Source organism: Cavia porcellus, unplaced genomic scaffold (genome assembly GCF_034190915.1).
Source record: "Cavia porcellus strain 051 isolate PalLab524CR breed Dunkin Hartley unplaced genomic scaffold, mCavPor4.1 scaffold_133, whole genome shotgun sequence".
Taxonomy (NCBI): Eukaryota; Metazoa; Chordata; class Mammalia; order Rodentia; family Caviidae; genus Cavia; species Cavia porcellus.
In genome coordinates, this window is record NW_026947616.1 from 435,040 (window position 1) to 459,931 (window position 24,892).

The window sequence follows — 24,892 nt, forward strand, 5'->3', positions numbered from 1 at the left end:
AAATTTATGTGCCTTTACATTTCATCACAACTTTGGTTAAAAAATAAATTCTTAAAATCAGTGAATAAATTGTTTATTTTCTGTAAGTTATTTAGAAACAAGGTCAAGAATATGGAAGACACAAAATGATTTTAGTTATTAAAGTGTTTAAAAATGCAGATCATCTGAATTCAGACATTCTTGTGGCCCATTCAATGATATTCTCTAATAAACATAATTATTGACCATGTGGAGAATATTTTCTTTCTTTTGTCCTTAGTCTAAGACCTTATGGGAAATTCCAAAAATTGAGAATGTCATTCTCTGAATCCAATTTTCTATACTTATCATCATTCACTTGGTCTCCGACAGGACTGTTGAATTGAATGTTCCTCAGAAAGTGATGCTGCTAGGAAAAACAAACCAAGCTATTGAAAATGGAGCCCAAGGTTCAGAAAAAAATGCTTAAATTACAGAAATCCCTGATTTTCTTTAATGTATATTATGTCATGTAGCATTAACACTAGTGCATTTCTGAGCTCATTGACAGCTAATAGGTCATAGTCTCACAAAGAGAAAAGACTTCAACTAAAGTCATCTAAGTAAAGAGTATTTCTGAGTCAGAAGTACTTTATGGAGTCAAAGATTTCCAAACATATTTCGTCTCTTTTTGTTCCTTATATAGCATGCATATTAAGGATATTAGTAACAAAAGTGTTTGTGGAATTAAGTGAGATTGTTTGTACAACATGTACATTTTACTGTTTAACATCATTTAGCTACAGAAAACCGTAAAACTTTTTCTATTTTTCTTTTATAACTGTTAGAAAAGTTTAAATATCTCTCTATTGAAAGCAGCTGATGGCTGTAGATTTGCATAATTTGAAACACACAATTTTCTTCTCCACTCATATAATTTATTTATTGTGAAAGATTTTTTCATTTGGAGGGCCATTCCTACCCAGGCTGACCTTGGCCTCCCCGACAATAAAACCATTATGTGTATATTTTTGGAGAAAGTACATGAAATGACTTCTGTGAATCCCCTATAGAAGTCCTGAAGAATGAAATCTTGATAAGGCTGGAAGAGACATTACCTGCTAAGTAGAGAATAGCATTGCTTTTCTATTTCTCACTGATTGGCTTTCAACTTGCCATAGAAACACCACATAGAGGGTGTGGGAAACTGCACATACACCATTATATATATTATAACTCTCATCAGTCCTCCTTGTGCAAATAAGATATAGACAACTGTACCACAGTTTCTTGGGGGAATAGTTTTTCAATGTACAGTCAAAAACAGAATGAACAATCAAAAAATTTCATTCAGTATATAGTATGATAAGTATCTTATGGGTATTTGGAGATGATAGCTGTCTGTATAAAATTTTTAAACCTGAATTTTCTTCAAGGTGGTTTGTAAAAGTGAAAGTCGTATGAATGACTCAAAGTTGTTTTTACTGAAACAACTATTTTGTGATGTAGAACATTACAGGCATATTGCTGGCCTTGCCAACTGAAAACAAATTATTTCTGATGGTCTTATAGATGGGAAAAGAGAGGGGGGAACTTCCCAAATCAACACTTGCATATCTTGTACCAGGAGTTATGTTGTCTATTCAAACAAGGAAACCACATCTAGAATAGCATCTGCAATATGAATCACTACTTGATTCAGTTTTTGATAACCTACTGTCACTCTCCAGTAGTGTTATGTTTGTATCTAGGTGGCCCCCAATCCTTATGTGGTCCGGGAGGTGGCTAAACCTAGAATTTTTTTATTGATTTGTTGCCTAGCACTGGAATTGATGTGAGTGCTGCACCTGCCCAGAGGTGGAGCTGATTTGCAACATAAGGGCAGTAAGAAGGCCAGCTTTTTTCCTCTCTTTTGCTTTTTTTGCTTTTGCTGCTTATAGCTGCTATGAATGGTTGCTCCTCAGCTATACCATTCTGCCTTGGAACCAGCTAAGGATGAACTAAAACATCCAAAATTGTAAGAAATAAACCTTCTTCCTTCATGTTGGACAACATGTATTTTGTCTCAACAATGGAAAAAAAAGTAACCAAGATAAAGACCCATATGTCTACTGCACAGGCCAAAGGGGATAATTAAATGGAAATGTATCACAGACCATCACTTCTCCCTCCTTCATGGCAGCACTAATCACAGTAATTCCTCCAGGAATGCAATGCTGCTCTTAGTTTTCTGTTTTATCAGGTTTAGATAACACTAGTGGCTTCCATTTAGCATTTCCAACTATAATATCCCTTACAGTACAGGGTAGGGCACCAGTAGAAGATTTTGTAAAGTACTAAACAAATCTATTCCAGATATGCATTCCAGAACAGGCGAAATGACTACAGAAAGATTAGAGGATATACTGGACTCACTGAGAGTCAAATCTTTGCTAAAATTTGACTTTCATAGGCTTCTACCCTTCCTGAAAGGCCACAGTGATGGTTTTGATACATTGGAATCAGTATTAGTTCAGAATAAGTATTCAGTAGTCCCCAAATAGCTGATCATTCTTCCCCCAATGTACTGTTGGTTAGGCAAAAGAACTTACGCCCCTCTGGGAAAGTATGGAAGAAAAACTGATCACATAAATTTTTGATATATCAGGATTGTTCCCCAAGGAAATCTGGCCTTTCCTTTTTTTCAAGTGGTTCTGGGCCTGTAAATTGGCTCATATCTGGTACCAACTGAAAGATCATAATTCCCTGTTACAATGATTTGAAGTAGGTTTCTGTGCATTTGCCCTTAATTTTTTATTAAATAACTGTAGCAAATATTTTGTAGATTTACCATCTATTTTGGGAACATGGTGGTTGGTCAGCCAAAAGTATAGATCTATATGTGTCAGATAATTCTGGTCATTGTTCTGATTCTGCTGTCTGTTATGCTAAGAAAACAGACCCTGCCTTTGGTGATTAAATGCTGCCAGTTGACCTCTGCCACAGTAGGATCCAATCAAGCCCATTGCCCTTATTTCGCTCAGTTGTGTTAACACAGTCCCCACTATAAGATCTGGAATGCAGAGAAGAGTGATGACAGGGCTCTTTGGGAATTCTTATGCTCGCATCATGGATCTGTTTCTCAGAGTGATAGTGAAGGACATGTATTTTTGTGGATCATCCCAGCACGTCGGATTAGGTTTAGCATAACAGATCCACTGCAACAATCCCATTTCCCTAAGCCCTGTATCACCTCATCAACAGTGAATCATAGATTATCAGGCATTTTAAACTCACTCACAGAAGCCTATATTTTTATCCATACTTGTGCCAACCAACTAAATAAATCATTAACACTTTGTTTACTCCACAACCTGCAACATTAAATTCAGAATCCCTGATTAATGGGACCATATCAACAAACTCAGCATGAACCAAGTGTAAATTTTTTAATATAATCGAACACCCATAATATCCATTTCCACGCTTACATTTTAAGCCCTGTTTGTTCGAGTAAGAAAGCTCAAGAAGAGCTTTGAGAGAGGGTCCTGAGGAGTGTCAGCATTTTCATGCTTGGTCAAAACAAGCTTAGTTTCCCCAAATATAGTAGGAGAAGCTAATACCACAGAGGGTGGTGTTGAGGATGCTCTGTCACTATGGATGGGGGAATCTCTTCCTTTGGCAAAGTAATCATCTATAAACTTCACATCCTCAGTTTCCTCAAGATCCTCTTACACATCTCCATCCCAGTTTATGGAGTCGTATTCATTTATGATCAGTGCCTTCATCTATATATCAGATATCATCTGAGACTGAGCATTATATTTACTTCAATCAATTCTATTATGAGGGCCTGTGTTTGGGATTTTACAATTTCATCCTTACAGTTAAAGTAGAGGAGATTTTCTTTCAAGATACACTTGAAATCTTTTAAATTTCTTTCTTGTGACTAGAGTTGGAAATTTGAATCTTTGAATTTCTTATTTTCCTTTATTAATTTGTCCTCACAGCCATAAAAACTTTAGACTTCCTATGGATGTTTTCACCTCATTGTTGTCCTTCAATTACTTGTCCAGGGATGCTAGAGTCAACCATCCAGCATCATTATGTTTTCTACTCTTCCAAAGATATTCAAAATTTTCATGTGTAGAGTGACTACATTCCTTTTATGTCTCACATGTAGTAAATTAGGATAACTAAATAGATCTACATGAATTAATTTAAACAGTTTACACTAAGGATTATTAGTATTCCTCCATAGAATTAGTAGGAGAGACCATCTCATCAATGTGAGTGCCAAATCAGAGAACACATAAAGCCCCTTAAGAATGGCTTCATTATTATTTTTTAAATTTTATTTAAAAGGAAAAAGAGAAAAAATAACAGAACAAAACAAAACAGTGTAAGGATACAAGTAATACAGAACTACAAAAAAAAACAGTAAGATATCACCAGTTAATAGATTACACACTATCATCTTAGAGACAGTGACTCAGGTCACAGGATCAAAACATACAAAGTGAACATTCAAACAGTGAGACTGCAAACAGTTGTGTTCAATGATCCAATCAAAAACATTAATATGGTCATCTATTTGATACACCTAAACACACTTGCTGTTGTATCCTTTAGGGCATTTTTTTTCCTCTATTTATTACAACAGAATTTACACATTATGGATTTTATTACTCCCATAGATCTTATTACTTTTTTTGGAAGAGAATAAGATCAAACATGCTAAAAAAAGCTGTCAGTCAAAACCAAGGATAGACACAGCACATGATGTAAAAACAGAGTACAAGGTTATCAACAATGGTTACCATAATGCCTCTTGCTTCCTTAAGAAGAATTGTCTATCTCATTAGGTATTATACAGTTGAACCAAACAGTAGAGAACAAGACCAATAAAACCTAAACATTGTAAACAGAACTTCAAAAGAGGATAATAATCAAACCAGAATGGGCATCATAGTGAATCTTATTGCCTTCAAATTAGTTGCCTATACCCTCAAACTTGATACTATCATACAGAATGGAACAGAGTCTAATCAGCCAAAACAAGATAGTGGGAGTATTACAGGACTTCAAATCAAGTTAATAGGAAATCAAAAAAGTTACTATAATATATCCTGCTATTTTTTTATTTTTCCCCTTAGTTAAAAAAGTACTAAAAATAATGAAATATTTTTAATGAATAAGAGAGAGATTGAGATAAAAGAGGACATAACAACATAACAATACAGGTTAAAGCATGACAGTTTCAGCAACCTAGTGCTTCACCACCAAGTAACCAGAGTTAATAGTAGTTACCATAGTGTCTTTTTCCTTGAAATATTTGAATATAACTTCATATACTATAGAGTCAAACATATCAAGACAGTGTGAAACTATTCAAGGGCATGAAACATTGTAGAGTATTTAGAACAAGCTAACAGAAAAACAAACAATGGTTTCTATATTAGCTCTTTGCCTATAAAATTTTTTGTTTATACTATCACATATAATAAAATCCAGCAAGATACAACATGGTAAAATCAATGGAGACAGAAGAGCCATAGTTTTGTGGGGCTTTAAAACAAGATGGTATTAAATCAGCACTAGCTATTATGATGTTTTGTTTTCTTCAAAATAGCTGTTCATTGCATCACAGGCAATAATATCAAACAGCCCAGAATAAAGCCTGGAATGGCTTCATCATTAAAATTCTACTTCTCTGCAGCCATTCTGCTACCAAAGTCTATATCAGTCAGTGTTTTCCTAGATAAAGAGATGTAATATAAGATGTACAAATGTAAAATAAATTACAAGATCATTGAATTGAATGAAGAATTATGCAAAATGTGTCTGCACACTGGAGACCAATAGTTTCATTCCAAGCTCTGGTTCATTGCAGTGTCCATGCAAGTTTGTGTCAGGAGATCAGTGAATCTATACCAGAAGGCTCAACGGCCTACTCTGGAAGACTGAAGAGTCTACAGAAGGATTCAAAATAAAAGATGAGGAGTCTGCACTAGAAGACTGAAAAATATGCAATGGAAGACAAGGACTCTGCCTTGCAGGCCAAGAGACAACATCCCAGCAAAAGGCAAAGATGAGCTCCACTAAAGAATGGGAGCCGATCTGTCCATATACATTTCCCTTTTATACCTCTTGACAATGATCAACCCTAGCATGAGTTCCTACAGCCTAATGTGTATAAGAGCCACCTCTGGCTGGGTCTCCTATATCCTAGGGTGTAGAAATGCTGATCTGATATAGTTAATCTTCTAAATTTCTCAATTTGACAGAATCAACCGACCATCAAGGCATCCTTCAAATCAAGGAGCCACATTCCAGTTTTGTCATGGATTTATCCTGAAAGTCAAGCCACAGTCACCCCATGTAGCCAACCCATGTAAGACTGAATGGAAAGCAAAGTAAAGAAAATAGAAAATACCTTCAAGATATGATGTATTCCAATGTCCAATCTCAGAAAATTTTTCTATTTGATGGCTGACCAATTGTTAATGCTTTTACTATAAGGAATAGGGCATTACAAAAATATAAGGCATTACCAAATTTAAGATGCTTATTAAGCTGCAGAGCTGGTTTTCTGGATGTCCACAACATTCATGTTATGAGAGATTCATTAAAAACTTAAGGAGATTGGTCACTCGAATACTGAGGAAACTCATTGACTTTTTAGCTTTTAATCTAAACACTGCCTAAAGCATACTAGATTATTCTTGCAGGTGTGGTTAACTTAGAATCTACACACTGCCTAGAGCATACTAATATTATTCTTGCAGGGGCTGTTAGGATTTCTGACAAGATAGAGTTGGGAAGTATTCTGTAAAGGTGCATTGAAGTAAGGGTTGGGACCGTACATCTCAGCTAGTTCCCCTTACTATGTTCATGCTAGATAGTAGCTCTTGAGCCATCTGAGGATTTTAACTATTTGTGGAAAAAGAATGGTTAAGCTTTGTACATTGATTTCAGCTAAGAAATTTCCATTGAGATCAGGACCATGCAGATGTAGAGAGATTTCCTATATTCTTTTAGATTATTGACTTGTGTCTGGCAAAACACAAAACAATTTTGTCTGCATTTGAATTCAGTGAGTATTTACTCACTATCATTTTGGACCTCCTATGGAACGCTATACCTGGAACATTCATATCATATATAACAGTGAATAGCAGAGAGCAAGAGATTCTTCCTAAAAGGAAAATGTCACTGTGGTTTTACATAAATATCCATCAGTAATAATTCACTATTGTTTCTAGGGAAGCTTTCCCAATAATATTCTTTATCTAGTAGCAAGCATGTAACCTACATCTCTAGGTGGGAATTTACATATGGTGGAATTCACAGTTGAAACCATACAAGTCTATTCACAGAAGATACAAAAGACCTCTTGCTAAATAAGAAGAGTTTTGGAAAAGTGTAAGATTACAAAGAAAAATTTTCAATTCATCATCGGAGAGAGCCATGTCTCCTGCACAGTGTTCCACTGTTGTCCAAATTGTTGTCTGAAAGGACTGTTAGATTAGGAGCCTCCTTGCTACGAACTCTTCATTGCAGTGGCAACTTTATGAATAGAAATTATTCCTTATTTGAACTCATCTACAAAAGTTTGAATATTTTATTTATTATATCTAAGATGAGATTAGAACAATATGGGTGATGAGATTTTATCTAAAATTAGTTTAGAAGCAATATGAGTGGATTCTCTCATAATTACACAACTATGGCACTAATATGTCACCTACAAGTTATTAAATATATCAAAGTTGTATTAACAGTGGGAACAAGTTTCTAATTTAAAGGGAAAAAAACTTTGAGACCTGAAAAAATCAAAATACAAACCACATTATAAATATACCACTAGATAGAAGAAATCTCACTGCACAGAAAACAATTGTTTTCAAATCAAATTAACATTGAAATTCTGAGGTATCACATATATAGCCTCAATATATGATAGATTAAAATATTGTAATACTTGTTTTCTTTAGTGTAACATTGAATTTGTTCTACTTTTAACCTCCATGCCTAACAGAGCACGAGAAACATATTTGACAATGTTATAGTGTAGTTGAGAACTTCTGATGACATTGCTTATGTGGCTTTTTAGTGTTTCAGATTGTTCTTTGAAAACAATGCCTTACAGACTTGTTTTGAGGAGAACAAATTGATAGAGCAGCAGCCATTATCAAATGATGAATTCCTGAGGCTTTAAGATTTTCCCAGTTACAAGAAACATCATGAAATGTATTTTGAAAATTCATTATTTACTCCACTTAATTTTACTTAGTTGACGCTAATTAGAAAGTTCTACACAATATAGATTTTTTTCTTGTCTTATAAAATAGCATATGGTGAGAAGTACTGTGCTCAATATTTAAATGAGTTAGTTTACTACTATTTCATTTGCAAATTGTGTAATTCCACCAAATAATTAAGTCTATTAAAGAGCAAGTGGCATGTAATCTTGATGCTAGTTAAAGAGATCTTGCTTCACATTTTGCCTGACCTTGGTGTTGGTAGAAATATTTGACTCCCTGAGTCAATATAACAGCAATATGTAATGTACAGAAATCAAGGAGCTTCTCATCCTTGGGACTTTTGATTAAATGATATTTCAACTAAATTTTAAAAAGACATATTATGTTGTACTTGAACTCCAAAAATCACAAAATGGTACCATAGAGAGGGAACACTGGACAATTTTTTAAAAATAGATGCAAAACAAACAAAATTGAATTACAATCTACGCAGTGTCACAGAAGAACAGTACACCAGGAGTAATTATAGTATTACAAGTATCCAGCATTTATAAGATTTCTAAAATTATGTTGCCCTGGAAATACAAAGTAAAAACTCCAATACAAATCCAGATATATTTCAATTTAAAATGCTGAACAATCTAGGAATATAAGAGCATGTTTTGCATTTCATTGTGTGGCCACAAAAATAATGCACACATAATATTTTATGGAACAATATTGTGGATTCTCAGTGAACATAAAGGAGTAGAAATAAGACTATGGCCAACATTATTGTTGTGTACCATATTTGCATTGAAATGGAAATAAAATGTAAAATATAAATAATAGAAGATACATGGTAAAGCTACAGTTACCATATCACATGGAATAAAATGTCAAGTGATGCAACAACTAAATACAGAACCAAGAAGTTAGACCAGATTCTAGACAAGAAATAATAATATCAATCTAAAATATAAATAAAGCACACAAATATGTCATAAATAAAACTTTTTTCACATTACTAAAAACTGATAAAGAATCCAGAAATGTGTCTGACAGTATTGATTATTGAATATATATTATTTAAGTGTGTACCAAATATGCACAAAATGAAATATATGTGTGTCATGCATCAGAATATGATGATCAAGTAAAGGACGAACAACAAAGAAAATGAAAACATTTAACTACACTGTTAGAAAACCTCAGTATAGTAGGTTAGCAATCTCTTTAGTTAGCCTATAAATTCAATTTATTGTCATTTTAACTCCAGGTGTATTTTGTATAGGACATGATGTGACAAAACTAGTTTCAATGATCATGAGATAGAGGATTTCAAAAATATTCTCTTTATTAGTGGAAGGCAAGTGTAATGGAGAAATGCACAAGAAGTTATTAAAATATACTATATTGTCTATTAAAGACATGACACACTTGAGGAATAAACTTGAAATATATTAAAGAACTGAAAAATTTAATTGTCTGTAGTCAAAACTTCTCATATTAAAATATCAGGAAAAATGGAGAAACTAAAGAGGGAAACAAGATAAATGTGAGAAATATCATTAATTTTACCCCAAAACTACTAGGATTAATTTCAAGCAAAATAGGAGTTGCAGAAAATAGAGAATAAAATTCAAATGAAAAGAATGAGGGTATAAGTGTTGGTGATTTCAAGACCATTAGACAAAAAAGTTATTTGTTTATTCAAATTCCCTTATGTAATTTGATACCTGACTTTATGAATGTTGAGGGGATGCTTCTGACTAGATGTATGTGAACGTTCTCTATGTATTCTTACTCCCAAAATGGGTTTTATGCTTGACTGAATATACAGAATACTTTTCTTTCCTGAACAACATAATGTAGCACTTTGGAACAAAGATACAGCCCAGAAGTCCTGCACTGGAAGCTAAGATAGAGAAGATCTCCATGGCCACTATCACCTTCCCCTTGCGGCTGTGGTACACAGGGAGTAGGGTGATCCACACACTGCAGAACACCAGCATGCTGAATGTCAGAAACTTGGCTTCGTTGTATGTGTCAGGCAGGTTCCTGGCTAGGAAAGCCACCGTGAAGCTGAGAAGGGCCAGGGAGCCCAGGTATCCCAGGACAGAGTAGAATGCCCTGAGGGAGCCCTTGTTACACATGATGATGATGTGGCCATGTTCAGAGTGTGCATCTGTGTCAATATAGGGTGGATGTGTTCCCATCCAGATTCCACAGAGAGTGAGTTGGACTAGGGTGCAGATGGGGATGATGTAGTTTAGTGCCCCTGACATCAGCAACTGCCTCATCCTTCTGCCTGGAGCAGTGGCCTTAAAGGCTAGAACCACAGTAATAGTTTTGGCTAAGACAGTGGAAACAGCCACAGTGAACACAATTGCAAATATGGTGTGCTGGAGGATGCAGGTGACTGTGCTGGGACGACCAATGAAGAGTAAGGAGCAGAGAAAACAGAAGATGAGAGAAATGAGCAGGGTGTAACTCATAGCTGGATTGTTGGCCTTGACTATGGGAGTGTCTCGATGCTTCACAAAGATCCCAAGAGCAGCAGCTGTGAGAACAGTGAGACTCAATGCAGTGCCAGCCAGAGCTTTTCCCAAAGGATCTTCATAAGCCAGAAAAGTCACAGCTTTTTTTAGGCAGCGGTTTTGCTGTGTGTTGGCATATTCATGATCTGAACACTTTATGCAATGTTCCATATCTAGCAAAAAATTAAGATTGTCAATTAGTCTTTCTTTTGCAAACTCTTATTCTCAGAAACTCACTGGACATGAACTAAATTGAAACATTTTAATTTTTTTCTTGTTTTATTTTTTTCTTGACTCGTCTTTCTGTTTTTCTTTTTTGGTTCTTGGATTGAAACTCAGAAAGGATTATTTGAGATACATTTCCTATTCTTTTAAATTTTATTATATTGAGAAAGAATCTCTTTAATTCATTTTATTGCAGAGGCTCCCACTTGACTTAAAACCCTCTTGCCTAAGCCTTCCAGAGCATTGAATTGCAAATGTGAATCACCACACATCACTTTTCCATTTATTTCTAGACACAAAATAAAACAATGATATGTAGAGAATATTCCTAAATAATGCTATCATGATTTATTGAGCATTGCTGTTATATAGTCTCATTTTATTTTCCACATAACCTGAAAAAATATTTCTCTACTTTTAAAAATTTATAAAGGAACTACTTATTTAAATGAAATCTGTATAAATATTTTCCCATACATTAAATTAATGTGTAATTGCACATTAGGAAACCCACATTCTTTGCTAAGTAATTCTTTGAATTACATATCAAGAAATATTTTAATGTCAACTGAATGAAAATAGATTTGTGGTTTTATAATAATCTCTTGTATTCAATTACTAGAAAACCCAATATCAATTTATTCATAAAAATGGATTTTATACTTGCAAACTAATACCACTGGAAATCTTATTTTGTTCTATTTCTTCCATTCCAAAGCACTTTTGCTTTTATGTGTTTTCTTAAATTCATTGCTTTTCATCATGATATGGTCTGTAATGACTGGAAGAAGTGGGACACAGAAAATTCTTATCTCATTGTTGGTTTCAAAAACAAGATATATTGTGAAGTGTGAGTGAATTGGGTATCATAAATGCCATTTTCGCATTTAGAAACTTTTCTCCTATCCATAATTTGGTAAGGAATACCCATGTTATTTACCTTTAAGTAAGATATGGATAGTTTTATTTCATCATCTTTATTTATTAACATTATTTTTTATTCCCCAGTGACTACTGCATTTAAAGGCATTTTATAAGCTGTGTTTATTCATGGTATGTTCTCCCTAAAATATGTATCTCAGTTTTGAACATAATATATTAACATGGTTAAAAAAGGAAATGGATTGTGAACATTATTTCTTCTTAGTTTATTTTCAGGTTTGAATAAAAAAAACATTAGCTTCTGTTTTAATTGAACTGAACTTGTTGTTTTATTTAACTCTGAAAAAATGAGGTCACTTTTAATATGTTTTTAAATGCTAACATATTTCACAGTTAATATTGGACATCAGGAAAATTTGGAATGAAACATAACACTATGAGGTCTGGGGATTTAGCTCAGTGGCATAAGTGCCTGCCTTGCAAGTGTGTGGTCAGGAGTTCAATCCCTGGACCCAATAAAAAAGAAAATGGCAAAGGAAAAAAAAGAAACATGACATTATGGTCTTCTGTCAGTAAATACACAGGGTACTGTGGTGATATGGGTACTGGGAGATTTTCAAAAAGTTTTCCTAATATCGTTTTGCTGAATTCTCCTGTGATTGTAAAGATTTCAAATAATTACTGATTTTTATATGAAATTTTCTATATAACTGCATTAATAGACAAATCTCTATCATGATATTTTAGTAGTTTTCAATTTTTCTCTTTTTTCCTAATCAATTATAATTGTTGTCAGCTTTTATTATCAAAATCATGTTTACTTGTTCACTTTCAACCCTCTATGTGGTGCCCAGAGTCCCGTTTACACTCAGGAACACTCAGTGAGTCCTGAGCGGATGAGGAAGCTACTCCTAGAGATTCATCCAAACCCAGAAACCCTCAGCAAGGTCCTTGGGGAATTGGAGGCATACTCAGGGGCCCACAGTCATCCTGCAACCCTTGGGAAGGACTATGGGGACCAGAAAGCTGCACTTAGACAATGGCAATCAATAGAAAACACTTGGAAAGGTGTATGGGGATGAGAAAGCCACACTCAAAGCCCCAATGCCACTGTTAATATTCAGTGAGGCCTGCTGCAGGACATGCTATGAGCAAGGGAAACAATTAAGATGGCATCTAGCTGAACTGGAGAAACACACAAAAATGTGAAAACAAAGGAACAAAATTCAAACTCAAAACACCACTCAAACTCAAAACAAACTCAAAACAGGAAAACAGGAAAACAGATCCACAAGTCAAGAGACCTACACATGGAAGAAATTGGAAATTGCACACCTGAAATTTGTGAGATGATACAAATATCAGTTGACACACAACTCCATGAGACTGCAAAGGAAATCAGATTCTAAATAATCTCTCAGGTTAAAAAAAGAGAGATGATAAACATAAGGAAACAATTGCTGAGCATATCCAAAGAACACATAGATTTTTTTAAATGTAAAGGAGCATAATAAAATGATGGAAAACTTGAATTAACAATGTAAAAAGGAATTAGAATACACAGAACAAATTTAAAGAGAAGAAATTTAAAAATCTATTGCAAGCTGACAAAACTGCATGAGTGAAGACAGACTTTCTCACCTTGGAGACAGGATTGTGGATAGAGATTGCAAAATAAATGAACTCTTAAAATTAACAAGGAAGCAGGAAATAACAATTCAACAAATGTAAGAGGATCCAAAAAATAACAGTAAAAAGTTGATAGATGTCAATGCAAAAGGAGTCAATCCAAAGGAAATAAAAATGACTATTTGCAGATGTAATAGAAGAAAATTTCCCAAGCATGGTAAAAGAGTTTGAAAAAGAGAAAAGTGAAATATATAGAACTGCAATTAGCCATAACCAAAATAAACCTAAACCTCCATACATGATAATCAAGATTCCAGAAGTTCATCATAAGAAGATAATATTAAAAGGTTTGAGACAAGAAACAGATAAACTATAGAGGAAAGCCTGTCAGAGTTATGGCAGTCTCCTCAACACAAACCATAAAGTCAAGAAGAGCGTGAAGTGAGGTATTTGAAGTTCTGAAAGAAAATATTTTGGAAAATCAGCAAAGAAATAACAATTGAATCACACCTGTGAATAAATGGACTTGACAGGCATATACAGAGTGTTTCATCCAACAATATCAGAATACACATTCTTCTCAGCAGTACATGGGACATTCTCAAAAATATACCATATACTAGACAATAGATCATATTTAAATAAACTCAAAAGAGTTGAAATTATCCTATGCATTTTATCAGATCATAGCTCCATGAAACTAGAAATTAATGAAGAAAGGAACTGCAAAAATCCCACAAATACATGTAAATTGAATAGCACACTCTTGAACAATCAGTGTGTCACAGGGGAAATTAAAGAACAAAATTAAACAATACTTACAGGCAAATAAAAATACAAATGCAACTTACTGGAATCCGAGGGATGAAATGAAAGCAGACCTCAAAGGAAAATTTAAGGCACTGAGTTACCACATCAGGAAAACAGAACAAATAGAAATAAATAAGGTAATGCTACACATCAAACATCTAGAAAAAGAAGAGCAAGTCAAGCCCAAAGCAAAAAGAAAGAAGGAAGTTATAAAACTCCGAGCAGAAATTGATGCAATAGAGACTAAGAAAACAAGCCAAAGAATCAATGAATCAAAGAGTTGGTTCTTTGAAAAGTGAATAAAACTGATAAGCCCACAACCAACCTCATTTTAAAAAAGGAAAGAAAAAGTTCAAATTCATGCAATAAGGAATGTAAAATGTGAAATCACTACAAACTCTCTGGAAATCAGAAGATCATCAACACCTGTTTCAAAAACCTCTATTCTCATGGGTTCCATAACACATAAGAAATGGACAGATTCCTAGAAACACATGAAGTACCAAAGCTAGATCAAGAAGATATAAAACTGCTGAATAACCCAATTTCTATTAATGAAACTGAAAATGTAATTAATTACTTACTTACAAAAAGAGTCCAGGCTCAAATGGATTCACTGAATTTTACAAGAACTACAAAGATTTAATGCTGACACTCCTCAAACTCGCCAATGAAATCAAAAGGGGAACAATCCTCCCCAAGTCATTCCTGGAAGCAAATATTATTCTAGTACCAAAACCTGAGAAAGACCCAACTAAAAAAGAGAACTACAGGCCAATCTCCCTAATGAACACAGATGCAAAATTCCTCCATAAATTATTGGCAAATAGGATGAAGCAAGTAATCAAAAATATAAACCATGACCAAGTGGGATTCATCCGAGGCATCAGGAATGGTTCAACATATATAAATCAATAAATGTAATCCACAATATCCATAAAGTAAAAAATAAGAATCACATGATCATTTCTATAGGTGCAGAATAATCATTTGATAAGATCCAACATTCATTAATAATAATAACCTTACAGAAAACTGAAATAGATGGGTCTTTTCATCAATATGATAAAAGCCATCTATGACAAACCAAGAGACAGTATCATATTAAGTGACCAAAAACTGAAAGCCTTTACCTTAAAATCAGGTACAAGACAAGGATGCCACTTATCACTGATCCTATTCAATATAGTACTGGAAATACTAGCCAGAGCAACTAGACAAGAGAGAACTAAAAGGGGTAAGGATAGTAAAAGAGAAAGTCAAATTATCATTGTTGGCAGATGACATGATACTCTACATAGGAGGCCCCCAAAGCCCCATTGAAAGTCTCCTAGATATAATAAAAAAATTCAGCAATGTAGCTGGATACAAAATCAATATTCAAAAATTAATAGCTTTCCTATACACTAGCAACTAAATCACTGAGAGAGAAATAATAGAAGCCACACCTTTCACTCTAGCAAGCACAAAAAATGAAGTACTTAAGAACTAATTGCATGGAAGAAGTGAAAGATCTACATACGGAAAATTATAATACACTGAAAAAAGAAATTGAAGACAATCTCAGAAAATGGAAAAACATCTCTTGCTCATGGATAGGAAGAAAAAATACTGTAAAAATAGCCATTCTCCCAAAACTGTTATACAGATACAATGCAATCCCAATAAAAATATCATCAGCATACCTCACAGATTTAGAAAAATCACTCCTAAAATTCATAAGGAAGCAGAAGAGACCTAGACTAGCAAAGACAGTTCTAAGCAGCAAAGGCAAGGCAAGAGGCATCACAATCCCTGACTTGAAGTCATACTACAAAGCAACTGTAGTCAAATCAACATGGTACTGGAATCAAAACAGAGCTGAAGATCAGTGGAATACATTAGAAAATACAACAACAACTACAACTACAAACACACTCAACCACCTTATCTTTGATAAGGGGGCCAAACATGTTCACTGGAGTAACAACAGTCTCCTTAACAAATGTTGCAGGAAAAACTGGCTCTCCATATGCTGAAATCTAAAGTTAGACCAATCTAGACTAAAACTAAAGCTAAAACTAAAATCTAAATGGATCAAAGATATAAGTATAGAAACACTAAATCTATTGGAAGACATCTTGGGTAAAACCTTTAAGACAAAGGGGTAGGTAGAGAATTCATTAACAGAAATCAAACTATATGGAAATTACTTCCCAGAATTAATAACTGGGATCACAACTTTCAAAAGAAATCTCCAGTGTAGTAAAAAGTAATCCCATAAACTGTGAAAAAATCTCAGTGAACTGCCTCTTAGACAAAGGATTTCTGTCTAAAACATATAAAGAATTAAAAAAAACAGACCCCCAAAATTCAAAGATTCAATCCAAAAACAGGCACATGAACACACACTTCTCAGATGAAGAAATACAAATGGGAAATAAATACATGAAAAATGTTCGTCATCATTACTCATTAAAGAAATGCAAATTAAAACCATACTGTGATTCCATCTCATTCCTGAAAGAATGGCCAGCATCAAGAAAACTACCAATAATAAATGCTGGAGAGGCTTTGGGGAAAGAGGAACACTCCTGAACTTTTGGTGGGAGTGTAAGCTGGCGCAATAACTGTGGAGGTCAGTCTGGAGATTCCTCAAAAAGCTGGGATTGTAAGTCCCATTTGATCTAGCTATTCTGTTTCTAGGCTTATTCGCAGAAGAACTGCAAATATCATACCACAGTGATATATGTGCACCCATGTTCATAGCAGCACAATTTTTAATAGGCAGATCCTGGAAACAACCTAAGTGTCCATCAACTGAGAAATGGATAAAAAACACGTTGTGTTTTTATACAATGGAGTAGTACTCAGCTAGAAGAAATGATCACATTGAGATATTTATAAATAAATTGACACAGCTTGAGACCATACTTATAAGTGAAATAAATCAAGCTCACAACTATAAATGCCGTATAGTCTCCCTAGTATAAGTAATGGTAAGAATATACAAAAGTGTATGGTAATCTTGATTCTTCATTATATTTCTTTGAATCCTTAAAATGTTTACATTCATTAGTTGGAATGGTTTTATTCTGGTTTGTTTGATTTTATTGTCTGTGATTGTATGAACAGCTATTTTGAAGAAAAGAAGAGATTATAATAGCTACTGCTGATTTAATATCATCTAATTTTGAAGTTCTACCATGCTTTAGTTCTGTCTCTATCTCTTTTATCATGCTGTATCTTATTGGATTTTATTATGTGTAATAGTATAAACAAAATTTTTATAGACAATGAGACAATATAGCAACCATTGTTCATTATCTGTTAGTTGGTTCTCAATACCCTGTAATACTTTCATTCTCTTTAATGGTTTTATACTATTTTGTTATGTTTTATACTATAGTGTATGAAGGTATACTCAAATATTTCAAAGAAAGAGACAGTATGGTAGCTACTCTTAAGTTGGATTGTCTGGTGGTGAAGCACTATATTGCTTAAATTGTTCTCACCTGTTTTGTTATATCCTCTTTTATCTTAATCTTTTTAAAATAAAATAATTAAAAGAAAGAAAATACCTTTGAATCCAGAATGATGTAACCTATAAATCTACCTTTCAAAATCAATGGAGAATTAAGATACATTCATAACAAAGATCACCCAAACAAATCTCTGAAGAATACTAAAAGATATTTAAGAAACGTATACATTTGCCACCATTTCAAGAAAAACACTGGCACTGTGAGACAAATAGAAGATACTCTCTAAATGACAAATAAGAATAGCTAAGGACATAGATCATTGATAATGCACATTATGGTTCAAACACTAGCAATTCAAAAACAGAAACATTAATACGAATGGAATAAAATGATAGTGAATTAGATTGCAGTTGAAAGGGAAAATTGTTTTCTCAATGTGGGCAATAGCACTCAATGTAACAAATAATTTGATAATGGAAGAAATATCTTTATCATTGATGTCATTTACAGAATATTTTCCACTTTGTAGAAAAACAGATTGAATGCAAAATACAGTGAGAATGAGTCCACAGTACATGCTCCTACCTGTGTCATTAGCAATCTCATTGTCTGCACATGGTATACAATCAAAACAACATGCAGCTTTTCCCTCCTGAGGGCTTTTTCTAAATCCAAGATTGCAACTGTCACTGCAGACTGATTGAGGAGTCTGGGATAAGGATATTATTGTGAATTCTTAGAATTTATTTACATCTTCAGAGGTAGAGGGATAAATTTAAATTGTTTGCATACATAAAGAAGCTAAATAATGTAATGCCAAATTTATTTCATAATATAAAACATTTGCAAAATATAGTTAATTAAATGCATTTCATTGCCACTCACAATAAAGACATTGTCAATGATTTTTCAAACTAGAACTTTACTTCTTCAATTTCCACATGTGACTACTGCATGAGAAATGCTAGCATCACAAAGCCTATTACAGTGGTTAGCTTACTTGTGGTTAAGGAAGTGTGCTATGATTAGGTATAACATACCTCTGTAATTCCTATGGCCCACTCTATCATATCCTCAGACAATGACATTCTCTGGCCATATGGTGCATGTGAAGAAAATGTTCCTAGTTTAACCTTATGTCTAATACCTTCTGGAAAATTCCAAAAATTGTGAATGTTGTACTCTGAATCCAGTTTTCTGCTGTGATCAAAGTTCACTTGGTCTCCAACAGGATTGTTAAATTGGATATCCTTCAGAAAAGGATGCAGCTAAAAGAGACACATCATCTGGTGTGAACAGAACTCCAGTATAAAGACAGAAATGTGGATAAGGGAAATTCCTAAGTGTCTTTAATCCTTTTCATATACATCAACTTGAATGCTACCATCTATTGAACTAGAATACATGAAAGTCTAAAAACTAAAACGCCTTGTTCTAGAAATGGCAGTCATTTACAGGAAAAAATATTTTATGCAAGCCCATTTAATTAAAATGCAGAATATGTTAGGCAAAAACGTCAACTATGGAATCAAATCTTCTAGAACCCACAACTTCCATTGTCTATCTGACTATTCTCAAAGCATGTGACAACAAAATGAGGTCATAAGTATCAGAAAAGTTTTCTGGATTAAGGTAAAATCACCACATATTAAATGCACTTTGGGTTTAACATTATTTAATTTGAGAGTGCCTAAATATTTTGAGAATATCACAGGACCTCTTTAGGTGAGCAAGGATTTGACATCCTATAGACAGAAGCAATGAGCTTCTCTCTTGTTTTCCCCTCCTTGTCAGTGGGTGATTGATTGAGAATCATTTCAACTTAAGAATTACCTCCTTAACAATAAGTTTGATACAGAATGTATTGTGTTTTGTAGAAATAGTTCTGATATTCTTGGGTGAAATACACAGAATAAATTGAAAGAGACATATTGATGACAGTACACGCCATCCAAAATAAGATGCATTACCTGCCAGGTGGAAAATACCATCATTTGTCTATTTCTCATTGGTGGACATTGAACTTCCTCAAAAACCATTGCATGGAGGGCATGGGCCACAGCATACACACCATTGTATATATGATAGCTCCCATCACTCATGGCTGTGTCAAAACGATTCAGAGGCAACCAAGCCAAAGATGTATTAGGTGTACAGTTCTTCAGTATACAATCAGGCTCAGAGAAGGAGCAATGGAAATTATTGTACCAATACATAATTAGATAAATGTCTTCTGGGTATTTGAAAGGAGTAGCTCCCTGGACAAAGTTTTTGAAACCTGAAATCTCTTTGTGGTTGTGTGAAAAAATTAGAGTCCCATGGAATGGGTCAAGTATGAAATTTCTTCCTACCAGATCAGGATGCCACTGTGAGTTTGTCACCCAGACTTTCCATGTCACAGAGTGTTGCCATATGTTATAGTTCGCATCAGTTTGACTATCTGTATCATAGTACATAACCACAACATTGACTGATGATGTATCTGCGGTCAGGATATGATGTTTCTGTGTGGCTGAGAGATATGACACAGTCACAGTGGAGACCATTTTCACAAAGGCTACACAGACTCTGTTCCTGTCCATCTCAGCTCGCACATCTGAGAGAAACTGAAGACCCTTATGGCCTTCTGTGATAAGCAGGCCCACCCATGTCCAGTGGAAATGAAGCACCAAGGACACCACACCTAGGGCCAAATATGTGTCCTTTGAAGCCACCTGATAGACAGAAGGATACTGGACCTTGTCAGTCAGTGTAGAATCAAATGAGCCAAAGGTTATCTAAAAGGAAATGAAATTTGGAAGAAAAATATTTGAGTATTTATGGAATGACAGTGGTAAACCTTAAGCTTATGTTGTAGCAATTGGCTGTTGCAGAATGAGACACATACTCTAGCCTTTTTCTAATAATCTAACTCCTTAAGCACTTTTATAAAATATAAATGATCAGAGTCAGACTTTCAGATCATATCTTAGCTTTCTGTCATCAATGCAGAAAAACAAATTATGGATAAATCCAATAAGCCTCTGTTTGCAGATTCTAGTGCATTATATTTTTTGAAAGATGCCTAATCCCAGTCTCCTTTTTCACCCTCTGCTCCTTGCTTCTCGTAGTTCAAGCACTCTTGATGTGGTTTCATTTTTCCTCTCCCATTAAACCCTCACCTGTGGAAATCTGTAGAGTTCCAGCAGTGGACCAATCTCAGCTGAGGTACCCCATGACATTTCTGTTAGTACAGCCACACACTTACTTTGTCTACTACATGTGTAATTAGGAATTTCATGTTGTCCTGTGAGCAAAATAAAGGAATTCTCTAGCATCCTCCAATGGCTGTAAATGAAATTATGGAATTCATAGCCCAGAGAAATATTGGGTAAAATGTGTGGATTCTTGTTGATCTCTTCTATAGCAAAAATGAAGGACAGATAGTTCTGGTAGTTGCTGAGTGTAAGCCTGCATGGAGAAGATAGAGATCATTAGGCAAAATACTTAATTGATGACCTTGCATTTCAATCCAATAACATGTATGGCCTGAATGCTTGTGTTTTTCCTCCACACTCATATAATTTGTACATAAGCATAAATATGATGATACAGGAAGTTTAATTTTTGAATGTAATTAGAATGAGATGCATCATGGACTTGAATTTCTCATTAAGGCATTTAATATCCTTAGTGGATTAAAGGAAGAACTGCTTCACAATTCTGCTTTAGGAGAACCATTAACAGGGCTGTCACTCAAAAATTAGGAAACTGATTCTGAAATTTTTCAGCCTTGTGCAATCATTAAAATAGTTGATTTCTTATTTTGACTCCTAGTTGATGGCTCATTTTTATACAGAAAGATGAGAAAAGGAAAATCATAACTAAAGATAATCAGCACACTTATTTCATCTTTTTACAAACAAGGTCATATAAAGTCTTAAAATTTAGATTTGATGAAAATAAATTAACATTGAATTTAGAAGAAAATTTAAAAACCAAAGATATTATTGTGAAGAATTCTGTTGACCTAACTTCTCTTTTTCAAAGTGAAATCTTTTAGTTTTTGTTTATTTAGACTGATGTTAGCTATTGGCTTGTCATAAATGGCTTTAGTTAAATTGAGCTAATGAGCACCTATTCCCAATTTTCTGTAGAGTTCTTTACCATGAATGAGTGTTGGACTTCATCAAATACTTTTTCTGCAACTATTGAAATAATCATGTGATTTTTGTCATTGGCTTTTTTGAAATGTATATTACATTTACTATTTTGTATAAATAAAATATCTCTTCATCTCTGGAATGAATCCAACTTAGTCATGGTATATATTCTTCCTGACAATTTGCTCCATTCTGACCAGGATAAAGAAAACTACCAACAACAAATGCTCGTGAGGCTGTGGGGGAAAAGGAACTCTTCTGCACTGTTGGTAGGAGTGTAAGCTGGCACAACAACTGTGGAGGTCAGTCTGGAGATTCCTCAACAAGCTGAGATTGTAAGTCCCATTTGATCTAGCTATTCTGTTTCTAGGCTTATTTCCAGAAGAACTGAAAACGTTGTACCACAGTGATATATGTGCACCCATGTTTATAGCAGCACAATTTGTAATAGCCAGATCTTGGAAACAACCTAAGTGTCCATCAACTGAGGAATGGATAAAAAAGTGTGGTATTTTTATACAATGGAGTATTACTCAGCTATAAAGAAGGACCACATTGAGATATTTATAAATAAATTGACACAACTGGAGACCGTATTCATAAGTGAAGTTAATCAAACTCACAAGTATAAATACCGTATAGTCTTCCCAGTGTAAGAAATCATAAGAGTAAATAAGATTTTATGATAATCATGATTCCCCATTATATTTCTTTGAAATCTTATAATGTTTTCACTCATTAGTTGGAATGGTTTTATTCTGTTTTGTTTGATTTTAATATGTGTGATGGTATTAATAGCTAATTTGAAGAAAATAAGGCATTATTCCAGCCATGGCTGATTTAATATCATCTTGCATTGAAGTCTTATTATGCTTTTGTTCTTCTGTTTCCATTGGTTCTATCATGTATCTTATTGGATATTTTTTGTGGTACCGGGTATTGAACTCATGAACTTGCACTTGCCAGGAAGGTACTTAAGCCACTGAGCTAAATCTCCAGCCCCATCTTATTGGATTTTAATATTTGTGGTAGTATAAACAAAATTTTTATGGAAAATGAGATAATATAGTGCCATTTTTTTTCAGTTATTTTGTTCTGAATGCCCTATAATACTCTCATTCTCTTGAATGGTTTTATACTATTTTCTTAAGTATGATACTATTTTATGTGAAGTTATATTCAACTATTTTAAAGAAAGAGACATTATGGTAGTCACTGTTAATAATGGGTGGTTTTGTGGTGGCGTACTATGTTGCTTACATTGTTCTGTTCTTATCTGCTTTGTTCTGTCTTCTTTTGTCTTAATTTCTTTAAAATAAAAAAATTGCTCAACTCTTTTTGCTAGCATCTTATTGAGAACATTTGCACCTATGTTCATTAGTCAGATTGGCCTTTAGTATTTTTCTGGGGGGGTTCTCGGTTTTGGTATATTAGGGCAATACTTGCTGCCAGGAGTTGTTTGGGAAGTACTGCTTCTCTTTTAATTTCATCAAACATTTTCAGCACTAGTGACATTAATTTTTACCTACATATTTTGTAGGATTCATCAGGACCTGGGCATTTCTTTGTTGGTAAGTTTTTATTTACATTTTCAGTTTAATTAGCTGATATTGATTTATGTAGACATTTCTAACTTTTTTATTTAGTTTTAGCAATTCATGTCTATGAATGTCCATTTCTTCTGTGATTTCCTTCCTATTAGAATACAGGTATTGCAAAAAGATATTGAAGATCTGGACTTCTGAAAGATTCATTGTGGTTTTTCACTTTTCATTCCTAGTTAATTAAATCTGAGTCCTTTCTTTCCTATTTTTGGTGAAGTTGGCTAAGGGTTGATTAATAATATTTAATTGTTCAAAGAATTAAATCTGATTTATTGGTTTTCAGAATCTCAATTGCATTTACTTAATCAGGGTTTATGGGTTAATATGTGCTCTACTTTGGAGAGTGTACCATGTGCATCTTAGAAGAATGAGTATTCTGATGTCATGAGGTGCAACACTCTGTACACATCTATTAAGTCCATTTGTTCACAGAATTTGATTGTGATATTTTATTGCCAATTTTTTGTCTAGTTGGTCTATCTCTTTGTGAGAGTAAGGATTTAATTTTCCATATTAGAATGATGTTATTACCTATTTGATTTTTCACATATGTAAATATTTATTGCATATAGTTGGGTGCACTGGAATTGGAGCACATGTATATTTTTTGGCTATTATCTCTTAGTTTTGGCTATTTCCCTTCCAAGTACGTAGTGGCCCTCTTTGTCACTTTTGATGGATCTTGGCTTGAAGTTCAAGTGTCTTCAAATAAAATGGCTACCCATGCTTTTTTCTGAGTTACTGTGGTATGGAGTACTGGAGTACTATGAATCACTTTTTGTGTTAAATGTGTTTCTGGTGTGCAGGTTGCTGTTGAACACTGCTTTGTGATTCATTGATTCATTCTGTAAATAAGCTCCTTTCCTTCTTTCTTTTTTTTTTTCTTTTTGAAATTGGGTCTCACTTGGCAGTTCAGGCTGGCTTTGAGCTCTCTTTGTAATCCAGGCTGTTCTTGAGCCCACCAAAATCCTCCTGTCTTAGACTCCAGAGTACTGGAATACACTGTCTCTTTTGATTAAAAGTCAGTTGTTAACTTGTATGTATTTTGTTATTACTTGTATGTATTCACATATCTTTTCCACATTATTTTCTTGTTGTTGATTCTCTTCATTTCTCCTGTGCTTAATTGCCTGCCTTGCCTAGTGAATTCTTTCTTTTGGTGTTCTTGTGCCTGAGATTTTTGTGTTGTCCTTCTTACATGTCCCCCAGTGCATTCTGAAGGCATAGTTTTGTGGTCTTTCTTTAATTGTTCTTTGTCATGAAAATACAATCTTTCTCCATTGATTTAGAAAGAAAATATTTAGGAATTAATGTAAAATAAAGTAAAAATATCAGTACCTTAAAAATTACAGTATTCATGTCCCTGGCATGCCTGAGATTCCTACATTGTCATGGACCCACTCCTCAGTTTTG

General features: G+C 34.1%; 1 protein-coding gene across 1 annotated transcript in view; it reads right to left on the reverse strand.

Annotated features, from left to right (window-relative positions):
• Positions 1-24,892, reverse strand: part of LOC100733450 (vomeronasal type-2 receptor 116-like) — a 55,432-nt gene that overhangs the window by 30,095 nt on the left and 445 nt on the right. The window contains exons 2-6 of the mRNA XM_013148762.2: positions 20,895-21,183; positions 19,704-20,510; positions 18,774-19,001; positions 18,319-18,442; positions 9,991-10,896 (exon numbers count right to left, since the gene is read on the reverse strand). Of these exons, the coding sequence (XP_013004216.2) occupies positions 9,991-10,896; positions 18,319-18,442; positions 18,774-19,001; positions 19,704-20,510; positions 20,895-21,183 (2,354 nt within the window). The remainder of the gene's footprint in view (positions 1-9,990; positions 10,897-18,318; positions 18,443-18,773; positions 19,002-19,703; positions 20,511-20,894; positions 21,184-24,892) is intronic.